Here is a 13,909-nt window from a genome sequence, read left to right as displayed (position 1 = left end):
TGTATAAGTTTTGTACAAAAAAAAACAAAAAGTATCATTCATTTATTCAATATCATTTGAAATTACTCTAAAATCCAACTCTTGTATTTTTTTAGGGTAGAATTGTAAATTAATGACAACGACGATTTGCTCTCGTCTCACCGTGAATATACCTATTCTATCTCTATCAAGCGACCTAAGATTTTTTTTCTTTTGAATTTTAAAAGTCAACACTCTTATGAAAAAGAATTATCAATGTTTTAAGATATACTTTATAGTAATGGAACATATGCTAAGTTTAAATTTATATTAAATAAAAATTATGCTTTTAGTGAATATATAAGTTTAAGAATCAAAATAATATTTTTTATAAATAATCTAACAAACAAATAAATAAAAAATGGAAGATTCTTTGAGAAAATAAAATGGGGAAAAATATCTCAAGCAATTTAGGTTGACCTTCATTGTTTTTTTTTTCAACCTCTTGACTCTTCAAATTTTGAACATTTGCAAAAATAATCCTTATTTATTTAAATTTTATTTGCCCTAATAAGTTGAATTTTTATTTTTTTTTATTTTATTTTTGCACAATTTTCTTCCCTCTCCATTAAATAAACTAAAACAAATATTTTTCTCTGATTTCTTTTTGATAATTTCTTGGTAAATTCTATGGTTGAAAACTGCTTTTTTACTTTTATTTTTTGTATAAATTATTATTATTATTTTGCAAAAAAAAAAAAAAGCTTTCAATTTTCAATAACTTAGGAAATGAGTTTCCCTCCTAATTTATTATTCTTTCCAAATAATTATACACATAAACAACTTTTCTTTGAAAATTTAATTTCATTTATAAAAGTTGGCTCTGTAATTAAAATAAAACAAAAGATAAATAGAGAAAGTTAAAAAATATATATCAAAATATGTTCTTTTTAATTTTTAAAATATTATTTCTATGCCAAAATTCATATCTCTTACTTTTTTTAGATCACACTCTTCACTTTAAGCAAACTTATTGTCGTTGTCACGTGAAAGTTATATTCAATTTCATGTTCGGGTTTTGAGATCGATGTAAAGTATACAAATTAAAACAAATGATATAAAATCAAGTGAAAAATAGCTCTTTGAATCAAAATATATGAATGAGAATATAAACCTCTAAATGAGTTTGACCAATTAGGCATGTTTAAAACAAAGAAAAACATACATGGCCACAATTAATGATTATGAATATCTCTACCCACTTAAAAATGTAGTTGGACCAAGGACTTTAGTGTAAACTAGCAGATTAAAAAGAGAATATATATACATAATTAAACAATTTATAATATTTTAATAACAATAATTATATAAAAAAAGAACCCCAAATGATATATATTTCTCTCAAAATTCTCAAATTGCTTTAAATGCATGTGGATTAGATCTCACGTGCAGTACCTTAAAAGAAAATTAAACTCATTATGTGAAGAAAAAAAGGAAAAGGAACAAAGAATTCGAAAAGCTAAAATTGAAGTAAAAGTTTTTTTTGTCTTAAGAAAAGAAATCCCAGAGGACTTAAATTTTGTACGTTTTTGGTCCTTAAGAGTACCATTGACAAAATGTTGGTTTAGTATTGTATCAAATATTATTATATACTTTGGGTTTCATGATCTTAATACATTGCAAATAAATTTAATAAACATAGCATAGCATACCAACAATTGATTTCGTCATTCTTTCAAAGTCAAAAGCTTCATATATTTTTATAATTTACATTTTTTGTATGGTTTGTTTGTGTATAGAAAATGGATTTTGGGTAGAGAAGAAAGAAAGGGGAGTAAATATGATTTAAATTTTGTAATGAATTACAATGTCAGGGAAATTCGGCTAGGCTTCACTTCTTTAACTATATATTATAATTCAATTATTACTCCACCATACATTTATTGTTATATTATTATGCTTTTTAGTCCCAACAACATTTAATTTATGAATGCTGCTTGAAATTCTTGCTCCACCATATTTAATGTCTATTTTATCTATTTTCAATAATAAATAATAAATATTGTGTCTATTTAGTTTTTTTTTTCTTTTTTAAAAGAAATTACAATCACATATCTATATTTTAATTGCATTCACTTTGGTATTGAAAAGGACATTGGTCGACAAAATACTAATTAATATTTATTCCTATTCCCCTTTTGTACATCTAATTTAAAGTCCTGTATTTTCAAAACAATCTTTAAAAGTTAATTTTAATTAAATTTGATAAAGCAATAATAAATTTATGGCAAGAAAATACACCCATTACTATATATTTCCAAAACTTAAAGGGAAACAATGATTAATAGAGTTTTAAAAAAAGATTGAAAGTAAGTGATAGAAATTTGAACATCTAACCTCGTAGGAAGAATACATATATACCATATAATCTCCATAAAAACCAATCAATTATTTATAAATTAGAATTAGGCATATTCAGATAACAAATATGTTTTTTTTTTTTTTTAATGAAAATTATCATTCTCATTCCTTCATATATATATATATAGTAAACATATAAAGCGAAACCAATTGTAGTTGATATATGATATGCTTTCTTAAAAAGTAGAAAGTTAGACTCCATTGCGATAGTTATACTAAAAAAAGAAAACAGTGAAATGATCTAAACACGTAATTTGAACTCCTTAACTTTTAGTATGCTAGAAAAACAAGAAAAGTTTAAACTATAAACGAGTAATGATAGTACAACAAGGTAAATAAGGTGGAGGAAAAAAAAAAAAAGATGGGAAGTTAAATCAGGTTAAAATGAGTAGAAAGTTTGTATTTATTTATTGTAGGAGATAAAGTTGAAAGAGAATTTAGGAGAAGAAGCAATGTAATAAAAAAGAAAGAAATGATCCATAAGGAGAAAGAAAAGGAAATGAGTGTTTGTTTTGATAGATAGATTAATATAATAAGAATAATGAAAAGGTATATAGAAAGGGAAAAAATGAGAGGAGGAATTGACCATTGATTGTGGAATGCAAAAAGGAAAAGAAAAATTATAATAATTAAAAAATGATTCGAAGATAATAAAAATAAGCATAGGAATTAAGAATGTAAAATTGAATTAAATAGAAAAGGAAATGATTCAAATCCGGTAATCAATGAGAATTGAGTCAAACTGAAATGATCAATTCCACTAATTTTGCGCACTACTACGTGTCTTTCACACACTAAATTTCAATTTAATAATTTTCTTTTAATTTTTTCTTTTTTGGTTTTTGTAATAAATAAATAAATTAATTAAATTGAAGTCAAGAGGGAGAAGAAAAGAGCTGTGGGATTTTTAATTTTTATTTTTTAATAAATAATAACAATAATAATAATAATAATGAGAAAATAAATATTTATTGATATTTGGGTCTTCCATTTGTGCCTGACGCAAGCTGAGAATGGAAGAGTTTGAACGAAGAAAAAAGTGGCATTGAGATTGAGGGCTTTTCTTCATCATCTTCCATCTCTTCTTCTTCTTCTTCTTCTTCTTCTTCTTCTTCCTCTTCCTCGTACTCTCTGAAACTTTTTAATTGCTTTTTTCCCCTTTTGGACTTTATCAATTTCTTCGATTTCTTTCCCTTCTTTCATTTTCTGAAGGGACGGAGAGCATCAAAATGAAGACTTCCTTCAGGAAGTTTAGGGGTTTTGGACTGCACAAGCACGAACCTAAGGACCGTGTAGATCTTCGTCCTTTGGCTCAATTGGATGAGCTTGCTCAGGCTTCTCGGGTATTCTTTTTTTTCTTTTTTATATATATATAACCTTTTGCTCTTTCTGCTTTATCTTCTATGAGAATTACGGAATTGGCAAGGAATTGTGAAATCTAGACCTGGCTTGTTTCAGTTTTCTTCAAATTTTAATACCCAGTTTTTGTTTTTTGTTTTTTATTTATTTAATCTTCTCAGTCTCCTGTAGTTTTAGCTCTGAAACTCATTCTTTACTATTGAGATTTTGTTTCTGGTAATTCGTTTAGATTTCTTAGATGCACGAGGATGTCTTGAAATTGGAATTTTAGGGTTTTGGAAGTGGTGGGAAGGGATTGGATTTTCATTTCCTTCCCCTTTTTATTCTCTTCCTCTTCCTCTCCTTTTTCGTGGAGTGTTTTAGGATTATTTCCGAGTGTTGATGTTGTCAAATTCTTACTGGTTACTGTGGTATTGTGCTTTCAGCGTATGGAAGAAATGAGAGACTGTTATGATAGCTTACTTTCTGCAGCTGCCGCTACAGAAAACAGTGCTTACGGTAAGTTTTTTGGATCAACCAATGTTCTAACTTATCCAGTTTCAGTTAGCCCTCTTCTATCTCTCTTATCAGCTGCTTAAATCAAGAGGCTATTATGATGATGGCTTACTTCATTTGCATCTTCTCTGCAAATAAAAATCAATAAGATTTCAATGTTATGCTCGCAACTATCTTATTTGATTGTAGATTTAAGGAAAAAGTTGATATTGGTATACATGCAATTGCAAATGAATGTATGATCTAAATGGGATGCTCTAACACACAATGCTCAATGACGCAAACTCTATGGCTCTTTTAGTCAATGTTGTTGCATTGTTAACTGTTATTTGGGGAGGCCAATTTTCAATGCTCACGTAAAGTGGCCCTGCGGATTTTATTTTTTGTTCCAACATTTTCCCCTGTGGATTTCCTTAACAGTATCTTAATGCTTCTTGCTTTTGTACTCACCAGCTTTGGATGTATCTGACTATCTGTATATGAACGCAAGAGCTAAAGTTTTGCTATCACTAGGAGATTCTGCTATAATTAAATTTATTTCTTTGAATGCATAATGCTCCATGGATCTTGTATTTTCATGATACGTAAGTTTGAATTTGAGCCTTTCTAAATCTATGGGGATGTCAGGTCTTAAGATCTCTAACACCGTTGGTATATTTGGTTCTGCAACATCATCATCTAACTGCTGTTCTTATCCCTTACTTTTAGAATTCTCAGTCTCGTTACAAGAAATGGGTGCATGCCTTCTTCAGAAAACCGCACTGAATGAAGATGAAGATAGTGGTATGTTAAACTTAAATTTTCTCTCAATGCCATTAATTACAGTAGGTGTGTAGGATGAGTCATGTATCTTCTCACTGCATACAGGTAAGGTTCTGATAATGCTAGGAAAGGTGCAATTTGAACTCCAAAAACTTGTGGATCGATATGTGAGCTTGCTTCTCTCCTTCTCTCTCTATTTGACATTCTATCTTCCTATGTATCTAATGTCAAAGCTCTTGGGTTTTGAGTGCTAAATTCAGTACTGCTTCAATTTTTCAGCGGTCTCATATTTCACAAACAATAACACGCCCATCTGAATCTCTTCTGAATCAACTTCGAACAGTTGAGGTATGCCCTTGATGGATCTTTGATCTAATTGATTTGGCCACTGTTCTTTGAGATATTATTTAGTAATTAGTGTATTCTCACTGCCACACTACTATGGTTCTAGGCATCAGCTCGTTATATATTACTATTGTACATCCTCCATCACTGTTCCGGATATTGTTTGGCTATCTATGGGAATCTAGTCTCAGCAATGAAGTTTGTGTTGAAGATTAAGCACATCTTTCATAACTACTTGGGAATGGTGGTCTGTAGTTTGCTGCCGTTCCCATCTCCTACCCTTTGGTTGTTTGTGGGAGAATGATATCTATTGAATAGTGGAATAATCTGACGTTCTGAACAGAAGTCTTGAAGGCCAAGAAACATTTTTTTTCTTGCTCTTCTTTTCCTGTTTTAGATTGTAAACAGACAGTTCTTCACCTAAGCCTGAGATATATGCTTTGGAAATTAGAAAGCCTAACTTTTTAAAGAAGTAATGAAAGCCTTGTTTACTGTAGCTAATTCTCTCAAATTGACACATGATCAAGAGTCCGGTGCATGCAAGTGATGACAGTTTTTGTTCTTGTTTTTAGTTGCTATTGTTTTGCTATCTTCTTGTTGGGTTCCTTATTTCCCATAATGTTCCACATTTCCAACTTTTCACCTCTGTCTGCGTGTGTGTAGATCTTGATATGTTTGTTGGATTGTGTAAATCCTCGATTATTGGATTAATTGTGTATATTATACTTTTACTGCAATCTAGATTTCACTCTGGAGTTTGAACTGTTTCTTATGTCATTTATCTTCTTTTAGTTTGTAAATAAATTACATTTAATAGCTGTGAAGCTAACATTATTGTGTGTTTATATTGTAAAATTGTCTCGATTTTTACTATCTTTTGAGTATAATATTGAAATGAATAACCTAACGTACTGGCCTTCACTTGGATGCAGGAGATGAAAAGGCAGTGTGATGAGAAAAGGTTTGTTGCAAATTAACTGTTCTTACTTATTAAACCCACATGCATATAGAAACCCGGTTAGTCAGTGGGTTAGTTTTCTTTCTGATGTCGCCCTTATCTGTCTCTGTATATTTTACAGAGAAGTATTTGAGTACATGAGACAAAGGCACAAGGAGAAGGGGAGGTCAAAAACTTTCAAAGGAGAGAGCTTTACATTGCAACAATTGCAAACAGCTCGAGAGGAATATGATGATGAGGCAACATTGTTTGTTTTCCGGCTAGAATCTTTGAGGCAAGGACAGTCACGCAGTCTTCTCACCCAGGCTGCACGTCATCATGCTGCTCAGGTTCAGTTGTCCATTTCATGGGAATTCCTCTTTTTCCTTGGACCTTCCTCTGAATTTTATTTTTGATGATTTACACCATCTCCTGCTTGGAAACAGTTGTGTTTTTTCAAGAAGGCACTTCAATCTCTTGAGGCAGTGGAACCACATGTTAAATCACTGACAGAAGAACAGCACATAGATTACCGGTTCAGTGGACTGGAAGATGACAACATGGATGATGGAAATCGTGATAGTGTCGATGATGACGATGATGCCTATTATGAGGTTGATGATGGAGAATTAAGTTTCGATTATGCTCAAAATGATCATGATCAAGCTATTTCAACATTACAGAATTCTGAGGTGCTAATTAATTCAAATCACTTACCTGATAATCTCTGAAATCTTTTCAAATGTCTGCATTTCATGGGGATATTTGGAACATGGTTCAGGGGAACAACTCATTGTATATGGTCTTTATAGATTTACTTACCCTAGCAATATCTTGCTTAGTTGGCAACCCTTTTTTAGGGAGTCTTTTTTGTGCGCTTGGTTTCTTTTGTATGCCCTTTGCATTCCTTCTTTCTCAATGAAAGTAGTTGTTTCTATTATAAAAAAATCTGTTGAACTCAATTCTTCTGCAATCACCATAGTTTGGCCTCCTGTTTAAAAGGAGAAGCGATAAACTTTAATTTGTATCTTTGAGGTCATGGGTCTAAATCATTGTAGTCACCTATATGAGATATGAAATGTCCGTATGGACTTGACCTTATTTATTCTAAGGTGCATCATACGTTTAGTTGTTGAATTTAAGCACTCAAACTTATGCTAATTTTGTAATGTGTATGGACAATGCAGTTGGACCAGCCAGATCTTGCATTTCATCATGTGGAAGCTTTGAAGGTAATCTTGGCTAGTGTACAAGTACATGCACTGCGTGCTGTCACATTTTCTTCCTTCATGGAGTGTTGAACTTTGGCAATAGATGTGCTTCCTACCTCTTTTACGTTTAACATCATTGATACATGAAAAGTAAGAGGAAAATTCTTCCATCTTCAGACATTTATGTTTCTATGTGGCTCCTTGCAGGAAAATCTGGACAGAAACCGTAGGAATTCTTTTTCCTTTGGTGGTAGAACAGTAAGCCAGTCTGCTCCACTTTTTCCTGATAAAAAGTTTGATGCTGCTGAAAGAGTAAGACAGATGCGTCCTTCATCAACTCGGAAGTTCCATACATATGTTCTACCCACCCCAGCTGATACAAAGGGTTCAAATTCTAGGGTTCCTGGAAATCCTCTGCCTAACACCATACAGACAATACGTCAGCAAAATTTAATGCGGCACTCGTCACCATTGGAACCAAGGAATTATGATAAGTTAGTTGGAGATGAAAACGCGTCGGGACATGGGGCTACAAAGGCACAATCTGTACTCAAGGAGAGTAACACAAATGCATCATCCACTCAATTACCTCCTCCTTTGTCTGATGGTTTGCCACGACACAGTTTAGCTGCTTCTGATGCTAAAAAGATTAAGAGACTAGCCTTTTCGGGTCCTTTAATAGGCAAGCCATCAACTAACAAGCCCGCTCCAGTCGAGAACGCTCAGTTGTTTTCAGGACCTCTCTTACGGAATCCAATACCACAACCTTTGTCATCATCACCTAAAGTGTCCCCAGTTGCTTCCCCTACTTTTATTTCCTCACCTAAAATAAATGAGCTTCATGAGCTTCCTAGGCCTCCTATTAGTTCAACATTTAAGTCGTCAAGACCTGCAGGTTTAATTGGTCACTCAGCTCCCTTGGTATCCAAAAGTCAAGGACAATCTGCTGCAACTAAGACTGTTGTAAGGAGTACGGCATCTCCATTGCCAATGCCTCCTCCCCAAACCATCACACGCAGTTTCTCCATTCCGTACAGGAGGGCTATGGAGACAGAGACCTTATTTCCCGAGCCAAAACCTTTGGAAACTGTTCGATCTGCTGAAATGGTATTAGACACATCTTCACCTCCCTTGTCACCGCTCACCTTATCTAACAACCAGAGTCAAACATCAACAGGTTCAGAGAATGGTCCTGTGGTTAAAGGTAATAAATCCATTTGCTGTTAATTATCCTCCTTGTCTGAAAGTTAACTTTCCTCATTTCTTAAGATATCTCGTGAGTTAGGTGTTACACGAATTGTGAATATTCAGGTAAACCTCAACATCTGGGGTATTAGATTGAAGCATGGGGTGGCTGACCGTGTAGTTAGATGAATATGAGGAGTGACATTAGTTTTGGTTTAGATTTGTTAGGAGTTTATGACCATCCCAACCATGGATGCATGGGGCATGCATCTGGATATCTGATTCTCAAAAGATGTTACGTGCTCTATTACTAGATTCAATGACTTCTATGTCTTTAATGCTAGATTGTGACAATGATAAATGGTATTGCGATAAATGTTTACAAGTAGATAATATCCATGTTGCTTTACACTTATAAATGATAGTATTTGTTTTTGAGTTTTTTTTTACTCTGCCTATCCATACATAGATTCCAATGATGAGATATTCAGTAATTGTGATTAATTTGCACCTAGCTAAAAGTATAGCATGATACAACAGTAAAAGTCAATGCACTATGTCTTTCTATGACATCGTCATTGTCCAACCTCGGTAATTTAGAGAGAATTTAGAATTGGATATTGTTTTCCCTCTTTACCAACTATTTAAGATGAAAATCAATTGAGATGGATACTGACATAGTGTGAGGGCCCATTGGAGATCATTGTAGAGTAAGAAAAGCGACCAGAACACATTTAATAATCAATTGCGGGTTGGTGAGGTTGAGAAGATTTTTCATTTTTGAGGTGGTCATGGGCAATGCATATGAGGAACTCATTTAAATCATGACTGTTGAGACCCATTCTGAGTTGAGTTAGAACTAAGAATTAGGTTGAGTTGTGGGTAAAAGCTGAAACAAATCAACCAACAAGATTGCTTCTTAATCATGTGGTACACAAACTCGGAATACTAGAGAAGAAAGCAAGATAGTTAGATTTTCCTTCTGTTTCTGAGTATGTCTGTCCTATGTTCCAACATTGATGTATTTATTTGCTTGCAACAGGTGCAGATTGAGGATACGTTATGTGGATATATTATAGCTGTTGATAGCAGAAAAAACGGTCAGGGCCAAAAGGTAGTTGTTTCCAACCTTCATCGAGTACAGGTCTTATGTTGTAAATAATTCCCCGTCAATTCTGTTCTCGTTTCATGGTGACCGTTTTGGCACGTAATTAATTAAATAATTGCCATTGCGTTCATCATCCAACGAGTTTTGTATCTCCTCAAGCAATTAATGGAAAAAAAGAAAGAAAAAAGAAAAAGAACCACCCCAGCAAAGAAGCAAACCCCTCCAGAGAATAACAAAAATGATTTTCCCTTCCAATTTTGTACCCTTTAGTTTATATTTGCTAGGTTGAGCAATCAATGCTCCTACAAAATGTTGAATGTATTATGACTTTCTTCTTTTATTCATGGATCAAGTAACCTTTCTTTCTTCAATTGATATGGGAAGATTGTGTGTACAAATCACTCTTACATGCTACTTTTGTTTACAGTTAATCTGTATTACTAGCATTTTAGTTGTATATGAGTTTATGGATTTGAGGTGTCTGTATTAGTTTAGATTTGAAATGTGACATTAAATTTACAAGTAAGCTTCTTTTTTATTCCCTTATCATATACTACTCTTTAACACTATACACTGCTTGGTTACTTAAATTTAGGGTCTGACTTAGTCCTTATAAAAGGGTTTAAAACGGTATTTCTCTTTCCAAACAAACAAACCTACTTCACAAGTTGTCCACCCTTGCAAATTACAAATTTGGAAAGTTGTTACCCTTTTTATCATACAACCTAAATAACAAGGTAATTTTAGACTATAAAAAAGGTTGATTTACAAGCAAACATCTTCCCCAATGAATCAAGTTGTACATTCATTTGGTAGATAATAGACTATGATAAGTGGTTAATAGGGTTCTGCTCTGTATCTGATAGAGCTCAAATATTTTGGGTATGGTTAAGTTGGTTTGTTCTTATCTAACAGAGAATGGTTTCATTATACTTCTTTTTCTTTCTTTAGCTAGAATTTGTGCAATGTTTTGAATATTTTTCAACATCTGTCTGGATTATTTAAAAGCAAGCTAACCAAAACGACCTCCCAATAGTTTACATTACAATATATATTAAGAAATACTATTTTTACAAAATACATAAAACTCTTTCTCCCTTTAACTAAGGTACATTAAGTTCAAAACATCAGCAGGTTCCTCCATTTTCATATCTCACAAATCCCATTAGTTCTGGCCCTTCCAATCTTGGGTTGTTCTTGAAACTGCATAAATCGAAAAATCAACCAAACATCTATAACGAAAATAGATCATCGCAAAAACAAATCAGTCTTGATCGTTCACCTTTCTTCTGAGAACTTGGAGAAGGAGCCTGATGTCGGAATCGTCCCACACAGATCGTTATCCGATACATCACTGTGAAGATGGAGTTGTTAGATCATCACTAGCTATTATGAAGATAGGAATGAAAGACAAACAATGTGGAAAAATTTAATGTACTCACATGATTTTTAGGTTGCCAAGTTTGGTGAGTTGCCTCGGTATTCTTCCACTGAGCTTGTTCCCATTCAGTCTCCTGTGCTTTCACATGATCCAACCGTTAGATTTTAAACAAACGGTCCACAAATAACAAAATAAAATATAGGTTTCTAGATTTTCAACTACATGTCTAATCAATCAAAATTTTATCAATTAATATGCCACCAAATGTTCTAACCTACCCAAATTCAACACGCCACATTATTCTATAAAAAAACTGTGCAAGAATGATCTATAATTAACTACAACCTTACTTCTACCCGCAATCACAAACTATTACAATTTATAGACTGTAATATAAAAACTTAATGTGCCTAACACTCGGTTAGTAGATACCGTAAAAGTGATTGAATATATTTAGAACAGTTGAGAGAATAGAAAGAGAAGACTGACAGGAAGTTGAGATTGTGGAGGTTTTTGAGAGAAGAAGGAATAGAGGCAGTGAGGTTGTTGTGGTAGAGATCTAAACTGATGAGGCTTTTCAACCGTCCGATCTCCTTTGGAATTGGACCCACTAATTCATTCATGTACAATTCCCTACAACAACCAATCCAACATTAAAGTTTGCAATAAATTAAGTTTACAAAAAAGAAAAAAGAAAACCCACCAAAAGTCCCAAATTTCACATTCATTCATTCATTCATTGTTATTATGATCCCTTTAAAATAGTTGTTTCATTGACTTGGGAATTGAAGTTGCTGACTCTTTCTTAAATCAAACCAAATCAATTCTTGAAACAGCATCACTAAATTAAATTTAACAGTTCCAACATAGTTAAGTAGACAAGACATAATCACTCACAAATATTGAAGGTGTTCGAGATTCCCCAACTCAGGAACTAAGTTACCTGATAGCTTCGCATTTCCAAGATCACTACACGAAAAGAAAAGACATATATTACAAGAGTTGGAACGAACACACAAGACTGAATATAATACATAGTCTTGAGAAGGAAGAAGGTATTTACAGGCGAGTGACATGGTTAGCAGAGTCACAAGTGACATGGAACCAAGTACAAGGATCAACAAGAGTTGGATCCCAACTTTGTAAGACATTGTTTGGATCCTTCACTGATCTCCTCAAGGCATAAAGAGCATCCCCTGTGTTAATCCAAATGTTAAAAAAAGAAAAGAAAAGAAAAGTGTGGATGGTAAGAATAAAGATGAAATTTTGAAGTACCTTCAGAGTTGGATGTTACGGGGACTAACAAATTTGAGAGGAGAAAAAGAGAAAGAGGAAGAAGAAGAAGAAGAGGAGGAGGAGGAGGGGGAGGGAAGGTTTGCATTGTGAAGGAGAATGAAGAAAAAGATTGAATCTTTTGAAAATGTAAATATATTTGAGAGAGAGAGAGAGAGAGAGAGAGAGAGAGAGAAACGAGGGAATGGAGCAATAAAGGGGAATGGGAAAATGGTAGGATGGGTTTTGAAGAATTTATAGAGCCCATAAAAGGGGAGGAGAGGAGGATAGTGGTGTTATATTGTTGTATTGTGCTGTGTGTACCAATCTTTACTTCTTGTTTTTGTTGCATATTTTGTATTTGGTACCACAAAAAAAGTGCACATCTTTATTTTAAAATTCCATAAACTCTCTCTCTCTCTCATTCTAAGGAAAACAAAACACTTCTTTAAACAATTGAACTATAAAAAAAAAAAAAAAAAAAAGAAACCCAGATCACAAAGTGACTTAGCAACACTTTTATGTATGGTTGGTTTAGTAGAGATTAAAATGCAAAGGGAAAAGTATGGATAAATTCCAAAAGAAAGGAAGTAGAAGAGAAATTAATGTTAATGGAAAAGTGTGTTCCAATTCCAAAATGCAAATGGACAAATTATGGAATTAAAATTGAAATGAATTATGGGTGTATGATGGGAAACATGAATTTGGTAAAGAGGCATATAAATATATGTGTTTGTAAATTGTGGTCCTTTCATTAGAATGTGACAATACCTATCTCTATGCCCTACTTTTTCCTACCACCTATTCTCTTTTCTTTTCTTTTCTTTTCTTTTCATTCATTTTTCTCATTAAAACCAAAGACAATTTCAACAAATTTCTCTAATAAAAATAGCAATAAGATTCTCTTTGAGTGTGTGGGAATCACTTTCATGAATTTATTCTTAATCACTCGTTACAATTTCAAAACCATTTTCTTAAATCTAAATTAAGGTTAAATATTATTTTGGTATCTATACTCTTCTTAACTACTGTTATTGAGGGTTATTAGATGTAAGATTTATTTAAAATAGAGAAATATTCCAACTATATATATATAGATATAACATTTTTATTATAAAAATTGAAGAACAATTCAAATATTTTAGCAAAAAGTTAAAAATTATAAATATATTATTATTTTTTCCTGGAATACAATTCAAAACAAGTCATAAAATTTGAATTACCTTGAAGTAAATATATATATAATCTTCTATGTAATGAATTCTATCTACGTTAATATCACGTCTTAACAAAATCTCAAAGAGAATAACTTTTCTTTTTGAAACATCATTTAAGATTATTTTAAAAAGAAAAGAACAAATAAAAAACACTTTTGGTTTTGGAAGAAGAAGGAGAAGCAGAAGGAGAAGCAGAAGGAGAAGAAGAAGAAGAAGAAGAAGAAAAAGAAGAAGAAGAAGAAGAAGAAGGGGTGAGTT

The 13,909-nt window shown here is 32.7% G+C and overlaps 2 protein-coding genes across 2 annotated transcripts; one reads left to right on the top strand and one right to left on the bottom strand.

Annotated features, from left to right (window-relative positions):
* Nucleotides 1-3,370: 3,370 nt before the first annotated feature.
* LOC101221212 (uncharacterized protein At2g33490) lies at nucleotides 3,371-10,318 on the top strand. Its single transcript, XM_004140503.3, has 11 exons — nucleotides 3,371-3,722; nucleotides 4,164-4,236; nucleotides 4,942-5,016; nucleotides 5,101-5,162; nucleotides 5,275-5,343; nucleotides 6,273-6,301; nucleotides 6,420-6,627; nucleotides 6,724-6,969; nucleotides 7,465-7,509; nucleotides 7,696-8,692; nucleotides 9,716-10,318. The coding sequence occupies exons 1-11, from the start codon at nucleotides 3,609-3,611 to the stop codon at nucleotides 9,724-9,726; spliced, it is 1,929 nt and encodes a 642-aa protein (XP_004140551.1). The 5' UTR covers nucleotides 3,371-3,608; the 3' UTR covers nucleotides 9,727-10,318.
* A 431-nt stretch (nucleotides 10,319-10,749) lies between these two features.
* LOC101221447 (leucine-rich repeat protein 2) lies at nucleotides 10,750-12,746 on the bottom strand. The gene is made up of 7 exons (XM_004140504.3): nucleotides 12,438-12,746; nucleotides 12,226-12,358; nucleotides 12,060-12,131; nucleotides 11,652-11,795; nucleotides 11,224-11,295; nucleotides 11,064-11,135; nucleotides 10,750-10,984 (listed from the first exon to the last, which is right to left on the bottom strand). Exons 1-7 carry the CDS (start codon nucleotides 12,700-12,702, stop codon nucleotides 10,909-10,911), a joined length of 834 nt encoding a protein of 277 aa, XP_004140552.3. The 5' UTR covers nucleotides 12,703-12,746; the 3' UTR covers nucleotides 10,750-10,908.
* Between the last annotated feature and the right edge of the window lie 1,163 nt (nucleotides 12,747-13,909).

Source organism: Cucumis sativus, chromosome 6 (genome assembly GCF_000004075.3).
Source record: "Cucumis sativus cultivar 9930 chromosome 6, Cucumber_9930_V3, whole genome shotgun sequence".
NCBI classification, from domain to species: Eukaryota; Viridiplantae; Streptophyta; class Magnoliopsida; order Cucurbitales; family Cucurbitaceae; genus Cucumis; species Cucumis sativus.
This window is presented reverse-complemented; position numbering and strand designations above follow the sequence as displayed.